Source organism: Pyrus communis, chromosome 11 (genome assembly GCF_041283825.1).
Source record: "Pyrus communis isolate YQ-2024b chromosome 11, ASM4128382v1, whole genome shotgun sequence".
Lineage (NCBI taxonomy): Eukaryota > Viridiplantae > Streptophyta > Magnoliopsida > Rosales > Rosaceae > Pyrus > Pyrus communis.
In genome coordinates this window covers 23,316,835-23,333,399 of record NC_142575.1, presented here as the reverse complement: position 1 = coordinate 23,333,399, position 16,565 = coordinate 23,316,835, and the positions used below count along the sequence as shown (strand labels likewise).

The window sequence follows — 16,565 nt, the reverse complement described above, 5'->3', positions numbered from 1 at the left end:
TGGACATCCTATTTCGCTTATGATTAACTCAGATTATTATTATTATTTCTTTAGCGTTTTTGTATTCATGATGATTGTTGTTTGTTGTGTGACTTTAGATTACATATTTCTTTAGGCTTTTTAGTCAAATGGTCCTTAAGATTTGCATAACACATAACTTTGGTCCCTGAGATTTAAAATCAATAGAAGTGGTCCATCAGATTGTCCACCATCCATTATTTAGGTCATTCTGTTAAAAAACTCCGTTAAGTTAAGGGTATAACACATAACTTTGGTCCCTGAGATTTGCATAACACATAATTTTGGTCCCTGAGATTTGCATAACACATAACTTTGGTCCCTGAGATTGTCCACCATCCATCATTTTGGTCATTCCGTTAAAAAGCTCAGGGACCACTTAACGGAGTTTTTTAATGGAAGAACTAAAATAATGGATGATGGACAATCGTAGGGACCACTTTTATTGATTTTAAATCTCAGGGACCAAAGTTATGTGTTATGAAAATCTCAGGGACCATTTTGGCTAAAAAGCCTATTTCTTTATGTTCTTGCATATCCACATATTTATGGCTTTCGTCACTCTCGAGTGTCGGCCAACACGTACCATCCAGGTGTTATTTGGATATCTAGGTTAAGGTGTGTCACAAAGATTCATTCAGACAGAAGGGCAGATATGAAAGATTCAACCACTGAATTTAAATGCACAGTTCATATGTCTCTCCTTACCTACTATCTCCCTAGAAAAGTTCTTCCAAAAAGTAGGAAACAAAATAACTTAAGAGAAACTAGGAAACATAATCCTAATCAAATATGGGAAATCTGCCCAGCCACATATCAGCCACGTTTATGAACCTTCAATGCTCGAAATCTGCTCCAAAATGACTTAAATTAAAGCTTGAGATGTGCCGAACATAATTTCAGAAGGTCTCATACCCAAAAGACATCATATTGAATGCCAAAAAGCCCAAATAAGCCCAAAACATCAGTTTGACAACACTGCGCGTTGCTCCTTTATTTCATCGCCATAAATTATCAGCTTGGTAGAAAAATCTAAAAATTCGATACAAACAAGCTAAGAGACTCACAAACATCCTCCAATTGGAATCACTTCAAGATTCATCTATTTGGTCACATTTTGCTTAAGAGGAAGTCGCATGTCCTACATTAGAAATATAAATTAAAAAGTATCAAAACTTCGTCAAAATAACCAATAAATTAATACTAAGAGTAGGGTAAAATATATATTATAATATCAACTCATCACCTACCTTTCAACTTAATCTTATGTCTGTGAGTCGGCTTACAAAAGGATTACAATGTTCAATGACTTTTTTTTCCTCATTGATGTATTTTGCAAGACTTGGCTACGAGGGCGACGATTTTGTTGGGCAAAGAATGTAGCGGACTTTATTATCTCATGGCGTTAGCATCTGACCAAGCACCTTCCATCCCCCTCCCAACCTATCACCTAGCAGTTTCATTTACTGATTTTGTGGCACCGTGATTTAGGACACTTTTCTTCTACCTGTTTGCAATTTTTAGCCAAGTCATCATTAAAGATCATTGTTAAATTGTTCTATGCACTATAATGGTGTGTGATGCTTGTAATTTGGCTAAACAAACTTCCTTTTCCCATTAGTTCATCCCAACTTCAAGGTCATTTTCCCTTATTCATTGTGACATTTCAGGTCCTCACAAAATTCCTACCATTTCTAGGGCACGCTCTTTTTTTACTATAGTGGATGATTATTCCCATTTCACTTGGGTTTTCCTCTTAAATTCTTTTCTTCTATGGTCCATACCCATTTTAATACTACTATCCAAAACATCCGTGTGGACAATGGGTGAGAGTTCATTTCGTTGAAAGATTTTTTCCTAGCACAAGGGACCATTTACTAACATACTTGTGTCCATAATCTAACAAAATGGGGTAGGGGTAGTCGAGTGCAAACACTACCATATCCTTGAAGTCACTGGGGCTTTACAATTTCAAGCTCATCTTCCTGTTCATTTATGGGAGGATTGTTTCTACACAGCAGTTTACTTGATTAAATGTTTACCTACTTTTCTTCTTTAAAAAAAAACCCCTTTGAAAAATGGTATTGCAAATTGTAAATTCCCCTCTTATAGCCACTTGAAGGTCTTTGGGTGTCCTGTTGATAGCACTTTTACCACCTGCAAAAGTATAGATAACAAACACTTAAAAATACTTGGAAAATTACAAGATAATCGTACTATAGTTGACTCTAGCAAGGTCGTTATCGACAGGGATTAAATGAATAATTTATGTAAAAATTAAATCTTAATTAATTATTTGAAAACAAAGTTTGAAAAAATATTGATTTTGAATTTTGAAATAACTAAAATTAATTTTAATAAAAACACTTAAAGAAAATAATTAAAGAAACCAATTTGAAAGAAAGCAATTTTAGAAAACAATGATAAAAGAACACTAGTGTTCCACTGTCACCTTAACAATCATATGTAGTTTACTAATTACTTATGAATTACTCATGCAACTTTGAATGTTAGGTTTTCCTAATGTGTATTCTACTTGTAGCATTCAAGTTAGAACGTATATCAAACATGCAATCCGTACATGCATACTCGTTTGGCAAGACCTGTGAATCGGCCAGTTTATGGGCAAATTTCCAAAGCTCGTCCCAAGCTCGATTCACAACCATATTTAGCAGGCAATATATGGATTTAAACTGGAAATGAGGAGAAGTAACAAAATGGGGTCAAATAGTGGCCGAAGATGACCTAAAAATGGCCTGGAATCCATGGTGAAACACCGGAAAACTAGGAAGGGTTTTCCCTTAAGTCAATCTACACCAAAACCCCATCATTTCTCACATGTAAGACTATAATCTTACACAAAACAACCATATAAGATGATTGGCATCAATTTTCGAGGTTTACCTTAGTTAAAGTCATCGAGAACTCACCGAGATTTTGTCGGGGAAGATAGTGAGAGCAATTCCACCCCAGCCTAATAGGTTAGCACCCAGCCCAAGCCAGGCCATACGCCGGCCCAGAATCGACAAACCCATGGGATGGCCCATCTGACGCCATGGCTAACTCCACAAGAACTCGCCATCATCTTTCTCACCTGCACCACCCTCCGCGCAATCTCTACCTCAATCACTCTCCGTTGTGCCTCCAACATCTCCCGATCCCTGGAACCCCATCTGATCCTATTCAATAACTCCGTTGATAGACACCCGTACGCCTTCTTCATCTACACCCCATCTCAAATCCCTCATTCCTCTTCTAGATTTCCACTCCGCCAATCTTGGGGCTCCGGTTGCTTGGCACAGGGACTGAACTCGTCTGGTGAAATTGGTGTCGAAATGGTGCGTTGGGTGGATGAGTCGGGGAAGGGCACAGCTGGGTGTGATTGCGAGACGTGTGGGGAAGAGCGTGGTCATTGTCAGTGTTCAAAGTTTGGTGGGTTTGACGGCGTCGTTTCGGAGTGTGGGTTGGGTTGTGGGTGTGGATTGGATTATGGAAATCGGGTGAGTCAGAGAGGGATTAAGGTGAGGTTGAAGATTGTGAGGGAGAGGGGGATTAATTTTTATTATTTATAATAAAAATTAATAATATTTTAATAAAATTTACTAGGCTATTTAGTTTTAGCGGTGGAGATACATTTGGTCTATTACTATTCATTGGGGTTTATCACTGTTTATTGAGTAGATTAAATAGACTGGGTGCTGACACATTTTTTTAGGTGTGGACTTGCTCTGAACAGTGCAGAAGCCACTGTGTGGTGTAAGGCCTCGAGCTTGGTTTCAAACTCGTGGTATTTATTTCTGGGTTTTGGGAAGGACAAATAAACGAGGAGAATTGGTGGTGGTTTCTGCAGGTTTCTATGCGTTTTCATAGAGAATAAACAGTTAAAGAGTAGAGGGAAGGAGAGTTTGAGGGAAAGAGAGTGTGCAAAGTGAGGGAGAAATGAAAGAGAGAGTGTGATACCCCGTCCTTAATTTTACGATTTTATTAATTTTAAAAATAGAATAACAAAAATGCCTCTAAATGTGAGATTGTTGACTTTCCTTGATCGTCATTTCGTGACATGTATGAGCTATTATTTTACTGTATTCTTGAAGTATTTGACAGTACGAATGCGTAAGCACAAACATAATCAAAATCGGAGTTACGATTGAGGTTTTACAAAACTACAAATCTAAAAAATACTTTTGTAAAAATTACTATCACTACTACAATATAGGCTATCACCGGCGAAGCAAAAAGCGACAAGAAATCCAATTTTTGTCGGAAATATGGCAAAAATCCAACATAAAACAATGTAATGTCGGATTATAATAGCGACACTAATGCTACCGTCACGAAAGGGCTTCAATGTCGGTTTGTTCGCTTAATCCGCCACTACACAACGTCGGTTAAAAGCGACACTAGTGTTGACGTCGGTTTAAAGCGACATATACTTCAATATTGCGTCAGTTTAAAGCGACACATACTTCAACATTACGTCGGTTTAAAGTGACATGTACTAGTAATTCAACTATAAAATATTTAACCTACTGTCGGTTTTAACCAACATCGTGATAAAATTAAACAAATAAAATATCCCTTAACCGACGTTAGATAACAATTAAATAAATAAAATATGCAAACTAGTAACGGTTTTAACCGACACCACCTTTGTTAATAATAATAATAATAATAATATCTGGAAATCTGTCTCTGCATTCGTTTTCAATTAATTGTACCTAAAAAAAATTATATAACCAAAATAATAAATTTCAACTAATTTATTCAAGAATTCAACTGAGGTCTTTGGGTGTAGAATTTCTTGTTAAATGCATTCTATTTCATATAAACAAGTAAGTACAAAGCTATTAGAGAACCGGTTACAAGATGAAGATAAAAAAACTAACAATTACATATAATACTAATCAGAGCTCCATGTTTGCGTATAATACTAGCAGCTGCCATGATGCGTTCCCGTGCTTGCCTTTGTCGAAGACCACAGATTCTGTAGCTCTATGCTGCCATATATAATACTAGTAGCTCCATGCAACCATGCTTACCATCAGATCAGTGCTCCAATACTTTACTACTTCAACATTAGGGCTCTAATCTTTATAGATTAAATTCAGGTTTTATACCTTTCAAAAATTATGGATCTGAAATTTCCAGTGTCCTTGCTCTTCAGATCCAAAATGAACATGCATGAATTTTTATATGGATTTTCGAACTGTTGATCTTACTGAACAAGAACATAAAAGAAGAGCTCAGTGGAGATTATAGAGCATTAGACTGCTTAGCATTCACATATTAATAGCTACATGGAAGGTTATAAATACATCAAGAGTTCCACTTATTCTTCCTCCCTTTTCATCGTGAAATCATCCAATTAGAATAGATTTTGTTGTTATACCTTTAAATGACGAATCTAGAATGGAGACAATTCTCTGGTGGTTTTTCCTTGAGATGCGATTTGGGGCTGTACCAGTGGTTGCATCGTTTTTTTTTTTTTTTTTTTTTTTTTTTTGTACAGATCTCGAGTCCCTGCAAAAGAAACAACACAAGCATGAGGAGTTGAAGATTTTTTTTCTTGTATGGTATATTTGAATCCGTGAACCTGAGTGCATGAATCGGCAAGGGAGGGTGAGAAGTTTACCTGAGTGTGTCGGCACCAAGATCGGTGTTGCTACCCTTCTGGTGATGCAATAAATCCATGGTTGCAAGGTCTTATGGGTTGATGATGGAAGATTAAGGTTTGGTTTGTAGAAAATGAGGTTAGGGTTTGAGAAAATGAGGAGAGATGAGCTGTAGTTTTAGGGTGTCTTGGAAGAAGGGAGAGATAAATGAGGGAGGTGAGCCTCTTGAAATAGGGAGACTGATATCATATTTTTCGTTTAAAAAATGGGGGGGAAATATCCCGCCCAAAAGAGAAGAAGATGGAGGGATGGGAAATGGAGAAGTCGAGGAAAAAGAGAGAGAATAGGAATGAGAGAGAGAATGATGAAAGAAGCTTGAGTGGGTGGGTGCAGAGAGAGACATTATGGAGACGGAAAAGAGAAGGGTGAAGAAGAACCAGTTAAAAAAAATGTGAAAGAAATGAGGCATGTGTGTCAGAGAGAGATAAAGAACCCATGTGAGGAACCGAGCAAAGAGAAAGAAAATAAAAAATGATGTGACACTGATGTGTGTGTAAGAGAGAGAGTCACGTGAAGTCTGACATTCTTTATTGGAAATCACAACGTCAGTTTAAATTAATGTTGGTGTCGGTCTAAACCGACACTAACTTCTGACACACTTTTTAAAATTCACATAGCGTCGGTTTAATGAAACTCGCGTCGAATTAAAAGATGATATCGTCGCTTAAAACCGACACCAACATTTTAAGATTTTAATAAATAAAATACTTAATAAAAAAACAGAAATATAATTTTATTATAAAATATCATCACATTCTAATTGAAACAATCTAATTAATACTTAAAATACATAAAATAATTAATATATTTTAACTCTGATTTTGATTATTTTTTATAGCTATACTTATTGATCCTATATGAATACAATAAATGAATTCAATCTTCAATTTAAAATATTTACACTAGTGGATACCACAAAATCTTATGTTATACTCAATGAAAGTATAAATAAACTCTAAGTGTTAGTGAATCTATCGTTTTGATGGGATACGCATATTACGAAACTAATTTCAACGATCCAACTGTCAAACTTGTTTGTATATGCTTCGAGATCGCATACACCAAAAATCGCAAAAAACAAACATTTAGAGATCAAGTCATAGTACAAAACTTTTCGACAGTTATAAACGAAAAATCACGATTTAACAGTTATTTTAACTCCGATTTTGATGATTTTTTACAGCTACACTCCTTCATCCTATATGAATATAATGAACTAATTTGATCGTCAATTTAAAATATTTACAGAAGTGGATACCACAAAATCTTATGTTATACTTAATGAAAGTATAAATAAACTCTAAGTGTTAGTGAATCTATCGTTTTGATGGGATACGCATCCTTCGAAACTAATTTCTACGATCCAACCGTCAAAATTATTTATATATGCTTCGAGATCGTATTCTCCAAAAATCGCAAAAAACAAACATTCAGAGATCAAGTAACAGGACAAAACTTTTCGACGGTTATAAACAAAAAATCACGATTTAACGGTTATTTTAACTCCAATTTTGATTATTTTTTATAGCTACACTCCTTGATCCTATATGAATACAATGAATGAATTCGATCTTCAATTTAAAATATTTACACTAGTGGATACCACAAACTCTTATGTTATACTTAACAAAAGTATAAATAAACTCTAAGTGTTAGTGAATCTATCATTTTGATGGGATACGCATATTACAAAACTAACTTCAACGATCCAACCGACAAACTTGTTTGTATATGCTTCGAGATCGCATACGCCAAAAATGGCAAAAAACAAACATTCAGAGATCAAGCAAGGGGACAAAACTTTTCGACGGTTATAAACGAAAAATCACGATTTAACGGTTATTTTAACTCCAATTTTGATGATTTTTTACAGCTACACTCCTTAACCCTATATGAATACAATGAATGAATTCGATCTTCAATTTAAAATATTTACACTAGTGGATACCACAAAATTTTATGTTATATTTAATGAAAGTATAAATAAATTATAAGTGTTAGTGAATCTATCGTTTTGATAGGATACGCATTCTATGAAACTAATTTCAACGATCCAACCATCAAACTTGTTTATATATGCTTCCACATCACATACGCTAAAAATGGCAAAAAACAAACATTCAGAGATCAAGTAACGGGACAAAACTTTTCGACGGTTATAAACGAAAAATCACTATTTAACGGTTATTTTAACTCCGAATTAGATGATTTTTTACAGCTACACTCCTTGACCGTATATGAACACAATAAATGAATTCGATCTTCAATTTAAAATATTTACACTAGTGGATACCACAAAATCTTATGTTATACTTAATGAAAGTATAAATAAATTCTAAGTGTTAGTGAATCTATCGTTTTGATGGGATACACATTCTACAAAACTAATTTCAATGATCCAACCGTCAAACTTGTTTATATATGCTTCAAGATCGCATACGCCAAAAATTGCAAAAAAACAAACATTCAAAGATCAAGTAACGAGACAAAACTTTTCGACAGTTATCAACGAAAAATCACAATTTAACAGTAATTTTAACTCCGATTTTGATGATTTTTTTATAGCTGCACTTCTTGACCCTATATGAATACAATGAATGAACTCGATCTTCAATTTAAAATATTTACATTAGTGGATACCACAAAATCTTATGTTATACTTAATGAAAGTACGAATAAACACTCAAGTGTTAGTTAATCTATTGTTTTGATGGGAAACGCATTCTACTAAACTAGTTTCAACAATCGAACTGTCAAATATGTTTGTATATACTTCGAGATCGCATACGCCAAAAATTGCAAAAAACAAACATTCAGAGATCACGATTTAACGGTTATTTAAAAAAAAAAACTAAAAAGAAAAATTGGAAGAACGAATAAGAAAAATGCAAGAGATGAAGAAGAAAACATGGGGGAGGGTACATAAAAACCATCAATTTGTCGCTTACAACCGACACCAGGTTTCAAAATATTTAAAAAAAACTAAAAACTATGTTGCTCAAAACCGACACAGGCTTTACAATATTTAAAAACAATACTTTATGTCACTTAAAAGCGACACCCATACTTTGTGTCGCTTAAAAGCGACACTGTTTTGTTTAAAGTGATGCCAGTATTTAAAAATTATTAAAACATATGTCGGTTATAAGCGACATTAAATGTTTATGTCGGTTTAAAAGTGACATAGACATTTTATGACGCTTATAAGCGACAGTAAATCCGACGTCATGTTTAGTTAGTGTCGCAACTGTCTTGTCCGCCACTATATTGTATTAAACCGACACCACCTACTGACACTATATGGCCCTTTTGTAGTAGTGTATTTTATATTTTATATATTTTTCATGATTATTATATTATTATTTTAATGTTTTATGATAGGAAATTTTTAATTTTTACTAATTTTCTAGCCCGTGGAGCCTACACCGACTTCAAACTCACCTCTCCCTCTCTTCCACGTGGCCTCTTCTCCTAACCTTCAAGACTCTCTTTCTCTAACTCTCCGTCATGTTTTCCAGCGAGTTCTCAAATTTCAAACGAGGATAAGCTTTGAAGACAACCTAAAATTCTTGGATCATGTTTTAGTATATGTTTCTAGCTTTCCTAAGGGTTTTGGTACATAAACGTTGCGGGGAAGACTTCCTAGATTTTCCGGCGAAAAACATTGAGCTTTGCAGGCTTTTTCTGGCCAATCTCGACCACTGCTAAACTTGATTTTTGGTATAAAATTCTTCTTCTCTCTCCGAGCTTCAAATCCATATATAAATTGTTGAGTTTGGTTGTGTTTCAAGCTCAATGTTCTAAAAATTGGCCTAGGCAGCCGCCTAGGCGTTGGGCGCTGAGCTTCCGTGGCGATTTTGGGCAAACTGTTCAATAAAACGGAGAGGGTTTAGGCAGCCGACTAGGCGGTGCTAGGCGGCACTAGGCAATGCTAGGTGGTGTTAGGCGGCACTAGGCAGTGTTAGGCGGTGCTAGACGGCATGGTAGGCAATTCCTCGTCTCTTTGCTCTGTGTCTGTGCAAACTGCAAACCCAGAACATCTAGATGTCCCTCGTCGTGCTGCATCTCAGATTTGACCACTATTGCAAACCCCAGACTTTTGTGCATGAAAACGGAGAAGTGTGGTGGTGGATAGAGGGAGATGTGCAGTGAAGAAATGAAGGGATAGAGGGAGATATTTTCGATGTTTGATTTGTGGGTTTTCAGGAAAGAAGAAAATGGAAGGATAGAAACGAATAAGATGAGGTAAAGGAGAAAGTCTGAAAAGATGAAGAAGAAGAAGATGGAGCGGAGAGATAGAACGGGCAGGGATAGTGGAAAAGTCTGACTCTGAAAAGATGCTTAGCCTCTGCCTTATCACAAAATAAAGAGGTAAACAATAATTACCCACTATCCCTAATAAATAAATTATATAAAATATTTAGATAATATTTTATTATTTGTTCTTTTTAAAACAACACCATATTACACTCTTGCATTATATTATTTTTCTTTTTATGATCAAAATAAGATCAGCTTATATTATACTCTTATGTTTAGATATGTATTTTTTTTAAATAACGTATTCCTCAATATTTAATCATCTACTATAAAATAAATTTAACTAATTTATATGGTATATAATATATTTATTCCAAGATATACAAGATTTTTTTTTTTTTTTTTTTTTTTTTTTTTTTTTTTTTGTAAATGTCAATATGCATTTATTTACAAAATATAGAAGAAATTTACCTAAATCCGCCTAGGCCCCCTAGGCGCCCACCTAGACCCCGCCTAGCCACCTAGGTGCTAGGCGCTAGCCCACCGCCCGACTAGCGGCTAGCATTTTTTAGAACCTTATTCAAGCTTGATCCGAGCTCTTGGATTTCTTGCCCAATTCTAGCTTTCTCGTTGTTGTGTCCGGTGAGTGCTGTGCGACCGCATTTCCAAACGGGTCAACCCACCTTGCTAAAAAGAACTGAAGCCTAAACCTAATCCGATTCGAACTCGGGATTCGACCCGGCCCATTTTTGAAATGGATCCGGAATATTCTTGGATTATTCTTGGACTATTCTCTAGAATAGTCATTGCGTTAACTTTTTTGAAATTTTCCCAGAAACCCTCCTAGCCTAATTTTGATGCCCTAAGTTTGTTTTCAGCATCCGTTTAGTGAAATTCTGAAGTTTTAACATAGTTGACCGACTCGATGTCTTGGTTGACTTTTTGGTTGACCGTTGACTTTCCCATTGACTTTTTACAAAATTTGCTAGGGACCCTTTTTAGCATATTTTGACGCCCTGATTCCAATTCCGCACTCCGTTTTTCCAAATTTAATTGTTTTGGTTGAGTTTTACTAATGGTTCCCAATACTATGCTTAGGTTGGATTACTATCAAAGACTCCGGCTTTCCTAGTTCGAACGGCTACGACTTTGTGAGGGGGTCTTTTCTTTTATATACTATATATATTTGTTTAGTTTCCTTTTTTTTTTTGGTCAATTTTGTTTAGTTTCCATACATACATCTAATAACGAATTTTCTATGTGATGCCGTAATTAAATTAACGTTTATAAGAAATGTCATAATGATGAGAATTAGGAAATCATTATAAATCTTACGGGATTCCTTAATTAGATTTACGGCTATGAATAGTATTAGGTTGACTAGAATTATCGAATCATTGTGACATGACTTTATTTACGTTATCTGCTCATCATATACTACGCTGGTGTTTGTACTCGTCTGGGCCTAAGCTAGGCTTCATGTGTATTTTCACATCGCACCGTACACTCACTTTGGATCCATTGTAGGTGCTAGTCCTGTCCTAATTTGCTATAGACAATTAGGACTTGTATGTGATGTGCATAGTGCCAATCTTCACATGATTGTAGTACTAGATCGTAAACCATTATTACACCTAGTCTTGTTCATGTCAGAATATCTCTGCATGAACTCGTGTGTCAGCATATGTCAATAAGCACTCAATATGGTATGTTCATTTATGTGAGATATTGTGATTACTGGAAGTTATGTGTTTATTCATGAATTATTGTGAAGTATTGCTGGCTATGGTAAGTATTTTCATACAATACGTAGTATGTTATATTTGGAAACTATACTTGTTTTACGGCGAGGGGTTATTACATTTTGTCGAAAAGGTTTTACAAATTTTTATTTTTAGGCCCACTCATCCTTGTTTTTCACCCTTCCAGGTTTTAGTAGCAGAACTTTCGTGTCGATAAGTATTCTTGTCAAATGTGGGTGTAGGAGAATACCTTTGATGGTATAAATCTTATCCTACTTTTACTGTACTTTATTTATACTCGGACATCACGTGTGAAATAGGTTCATTCTCACTCACATGTGCACTCTTCTATTTAGTCACTTTTAGGTTTAAATTTACTCACATTTTCTACATCACTACACTTTATGGCTTCGTCACCTTCCTGGTGTCAGCCAGCACAGCTTGATTCGGAATCCAAGTAGACATTCCGGGTCAGGTAGTGTCAAAGAGTGAGATTAAAAGTTGGATTTGTGGCTGCTTGAGGGTTGGATCCATTTTCCTTTGCGTGATTCTATAGTGATGATGCTCTCATTGGCCGATTATGTGGTTATACCGCCTTATGTGCCAAGATCTGGCAGCTCTGCCGCTTTGGGCGTTCAGATTTGGTGGCTTTGCCGCCTTCTACGCTCAGAGATGGTGGCTCGCCAGCTTGTGTGACAGTTTGACTTGATTTGGTGACTCATAGAAACTTTGGATCTAAGTAGTGCAGTGAAGCTATATATGGCGTTGGATAAAATGTCTTTATCCTTCACTTAGATGCCAATGATTCCCTTCTCAGAGGAGCATAGTTGTCGTATCGTGGTCGCGCTTCTACGATGGATGTATGTTGTCGTTATCATTGGGCGATGAGTTATGTGGTCTTGTCTTCCAACGATGATTTTATGTGGTCTCGTTCGTTAACAATCACCGTGTGGTTGCCGGTAAAGATACGTTGCATCTATCGTTATTTTGCGACAGAATTATACTGGTGACATGTATATGTGTTTGTGGTAGTCGTATAAAGGTTCTCGTAATTAAATGTGTAAATTCACTCTAGTTCAATTTGTTGGTCACTCAAGCTCATGTACTCAATTGACACAACTATACTTGTTTGTATTTTGATGAATGAAATATCATCTATCGTTTTTTGTAAAATAATAAAGAGAGAAGACTTCATTGCATAAAATGAAATGTCCATAAAAGAGAACCAACTACAATTCGTCGTCGAATTTTGACTTGGAAGAAGACTTCCATTCTTATTTTTCATCAGCGTTTCAACTCTCTCTCTCTCTCTCTCTCTCTCTCTCTCTCTCTCTCTCTCAATGATTTCTGTCTCCATTCCCTTGGTCCTTGTGCTCCTTTTATGGGCCTCGGTTGGAAGAGTTTATGTTGCAATGTGCAACGTATATGCATCTTGGGTGAATCGGGTGACTATACTTTCAGACGGTCATTAGTTCAAACACCATATTCATTTAATTATAATTAATCACAAGGTTCACAGCCGAATATAAATAAAACAACAAACTTGTCCGCCAATATGAGCTTGGCTAGAAACTATGAAGCGATTGTTGTATACAGTAATAGATTTATAGCGTCATTTCGTACACTTTAACTTGCTTTCACAAAGAAACTTCTGAATTCATATCTCTTGGGACAAATTAAAAGAGAGAAGATTTATGATCGTACTTTCGTTAAAAAAAACAAATAAGTTGAAGCAATAGGTCTTTTCATCAAAGTAACCTACAAATTATTCGTGTATCAACTAACTTTTCCACCAATAAAAGTTTAAGGGCAGGTGGGACTTGACAAAAGCCACCATAGCTGAATACTCATTTAAAGCTTTCACATCCACGCCATTTCTGAGCAGCTGTGGGAAGAAGAGCCAATTGGCCGTCACAGCCAAGAACAACAACGTCAACGGCCCCGAAATCACCGGTTTTAACCGACACCTGTCGGCCGCTGCCTTCTTGACCTCCACCTCGATTGCCACACACGCCCCATGCAGCACAAAGAACCATGTCACTTCCCATGTCGGAGGCACACGTGCCAGATAGTAATAAATCACCTCGTGCATTAGACCCGAGACTGCAAAAGTGGACATCATAGCGAAAAATCGGGCCAATTGAGGCCCGACTACACGCGTGAAAACATTGCGTATGGGGTAGTACGTAGTGGGTCGTAAAATCTTTGTGACCATGAGGTTCCATCTACGGCCCCAAAAGTCTTGAAGCGAAGTGGAAAGGTAAGGCTCGTTGGAATGCGGCTCGAGCTCAAATCCAAAAACGGCTTGAGCCGGGGTCGCAAGCAGGGGTAGCAAAATTTCTAGCCCCAGGTACAGGTGGCAGCAGCACAAGGCCAATGTAACATACGGGTGTAAATGTTGCCTATAGTGATATGATCCGACGACTAAAGCCAAAAGCAAGGCTTTTACAGCAAACAGAATTGACATTTTACCAATCGGGTAACTTGGGTTCTCAGATTTTGTGGGGTTTGGGGGGATTTTGTGATCTGGGTTTTGATTCGGCGGTGATTTTTGAGTTGGGTTTTGCTTGATTTTGATTGGGAGGATAGCTAGGGAGATAAATTGGAAGAGGGTTAGTGGGGGTGGAGAAGATAGAGGGCCATGATCAAAGGAGAAGAGGAGGAGCTTGAAGGTGGCAAGCCAGACGAGTAAGAAGATGGTGGGCGCACCAAGGTGGAAGGAATGGAGGTTTAAGGGGAGGAGGATGAAGAGGTAGAGGATGGGGAGGAGAGAGATGAGCCTGAGGATGCCCTTTGGGATTCTGGATGATATGTAGAAACAATAACACAGAGATATGTTGGCTAGGAAACATACCTTGATGAAGTTGTAGATTTCATCCTCCATTTCTGGTTTGGTGTGGTCTCTTTCTCTCTCTAGATTTGGATCCTCTCTCTACAAAGATATAGGGAAAGGAGGAGTATTCAAGCTGTGTTTGAGTTTGGGGATTATGTTAAGCCTTGTTAGTCGGCCTTATTTGCACCACACATTGGCCCTGTGCTTGTATTTACTGCCCTTGCTAGTTTGTGGGTTGTTGGAACTGAATTGTATGTATTTCGTGGGTTCAGGTCTCTAACTGTGCTTTGAAAAAAAAACTGTTTCTGCTGTGATATGAGAATAAGCAGTTGTGAAATAAAGCAGCAGAGTGTTTGGTAAACCTTTTTGTAAAAGTGCTTTTGAAAAAAAAATAGTATTACAGTGTTTGGTAAACTTTTATGTAAAACAGATGTGAAAAAAAGTCAGTTTTTCAAAGCTAGGTTTTGCAGCTTCTTGTTTTTGGCTTTTTTTCATCCAAAACTGTGAAAAAAAACTGAAGCTGAATGTTTACCGAACACAAAAACAGCTCCCAGCTTTTTTCATAATCACCTCAGTACCAAATCAGCCCTAAGTTGGTCAAGGCAGTACTCTTCTTCCTAGCACTCGAGGTCCCAAGTTCTAATTCATCCTGTATGGACTGTGTAACCAAACAGAAGATGAAAACCGAAACCTATTACAAAAATCGTAGTTCCAACCGAGAATATATCTACGAGAAAAATGGTAATTAGATTTAGAACTAGATTTTCACTCATTCAGTTGGTGTTTTATAGATGCATGGGAAGAAGCTTGAAGTTCCTCACTGACCAAAAACATGAACACAACACGGCGGGCATGAAGAAAAGGTCCGGGGAATGCAGAAAACACACCGAAGGGGTCGTTTATATCCATCAGCCGTCCTAGATCCTACAAAGGTACTCAAACCTACAAGGCTCGGTGCACAAAGTTTTAACTTATTTAGCCATCCTGGAGTGGAGCATATAGTTCAGACACGATTTATAGGGATATAACCGAACCGCTACTGGTTGAGAAAACAGAGTCGGTACTAGTTGAGATAACACTGGCACAATCTGCCAATCATCATCCATCAGCATTGGGGCGTCACGGCAATGATCGTGAATTTGAGAGTCAGAACAATGTGCTTGCTTCATTCACAGTCGCTTGTGACGCAGAAATGTGACCATTCTCTTGAGCTATTGCCCTGTGCTCGGCAGACCAATCAGGAAGGATGACTCCATAGATAGAGTGGAGGTGGCCTCATCCATTCACCCATTTGTTTCCCATTCGCATCAGCAGATCCAGAGAGATGGGAGAACTAAAACGAGACGGTAAACCATTAAATTTGAATTCTAAATTTTGATTCAGATTGATCCTTCCTGGGTAACAAATGCAACTTGTTAAGATCCTCATGAATAATATATTATTAATATTTTAAAACTTCTAAACGACCATACGGGGCCGGTTTCGGTCAGCGAGTATTTTTGTTATTCCTGTGAAGAGGAATGAATCTTTACATATGAGAAGCCAAGTATTATCAGTTTATTAATAACATTGTTTTATTATTTACTGGTACATCTACCAAGACGTTTGATCACACACGTTCATATTAACTATTAGTATTACTGTATTGAAGCTACAGGGCGGTGTTGCGACGGAGCTATATTCCCGTGTATTTTGACTATTACATATGAGGAGCCAAGTATTATCTATTTATTAATAACAATGTTTTATTGTATTGGGGGTCCATCACTATGAATGTTGTTAGCTTTATATCATATGTTTCGACAAATTGTTGAGATCCTTAGGTTTAGCTTTCAAGTATACAATTGTCGTCTTTAGGTTACCATGAATGTTGGAAAATGAAATACTTAAAAAAAGTAATAACAAAGACATTCGACCCCAAAAAATAAAAAATAAAAAAAGAAAAGAAATTGTTATATAGAAACACATTTTTACCGTAAATAATCTCTGAAATTGACCTAACTAAAAAATTTCTCACTTGGTGAGATAGAAATGGAATAT

General features: G+C 36.7%; 1 protein-coding gene and 2 long non-coding RNA genes across 3 annotated transcripts; all 3 read right to left on the bottom strand.

Annotated features, from left to right (window-relative positions):
* Positions 1-672: 672 nt before the first annotated feature.
* Positions 673-3,563, bottom strand: LOC148693111 (uncharacterized). The gene is made up of 3 exons (XR_015953074.1): positions 2,949-3,563; positions 1,269-2,175; positions 673-1,159 (listed from the first exon to the last, which is right to left on the bottom strand). It is a non-coding gene; the product is annotated as an uncharacterized LOC148693111 (long non-coding RNA).
* Positions 3,564-4,795: 1,232 nt separating this feature from the next.
* LOC148693110 (uncharacterized) lies at positions 4,796-6,064 on the bottom strand. The gene is made up of 3 exons (XR_015953618.1): positions 5,651-6,064; positions 5,408-5,538; positions 4,796-5,236 (listed from the first exon to the last, which is right to left on the bottom strand). It is a non-coding gene; the product is annotated as an uncharacterized LOC148693110 (long non-coding RNA).
* Positions 6,065-13,383: 7,319 nt separating this feature from the next.
* Positions 13,384-14,766, bottom strand: LOC137743503 (putative long-chain-alcohol O-fatty-acyltransferase 1). The gene has a single exon (XM_088679067.1). It carries the CDS (start codon positions 14,574-14,576, stop codon positions 13,473-13,475), a length of 1,104 nt encoding a protein of 367 aa, XP_088535193.1. The 5' UTR covers positions 14,577-14,766; the 3' UTR covers positions 13,384-13,472.
* Positions 14,767-16,565: the final 1,799 nt, after the last annotated feature.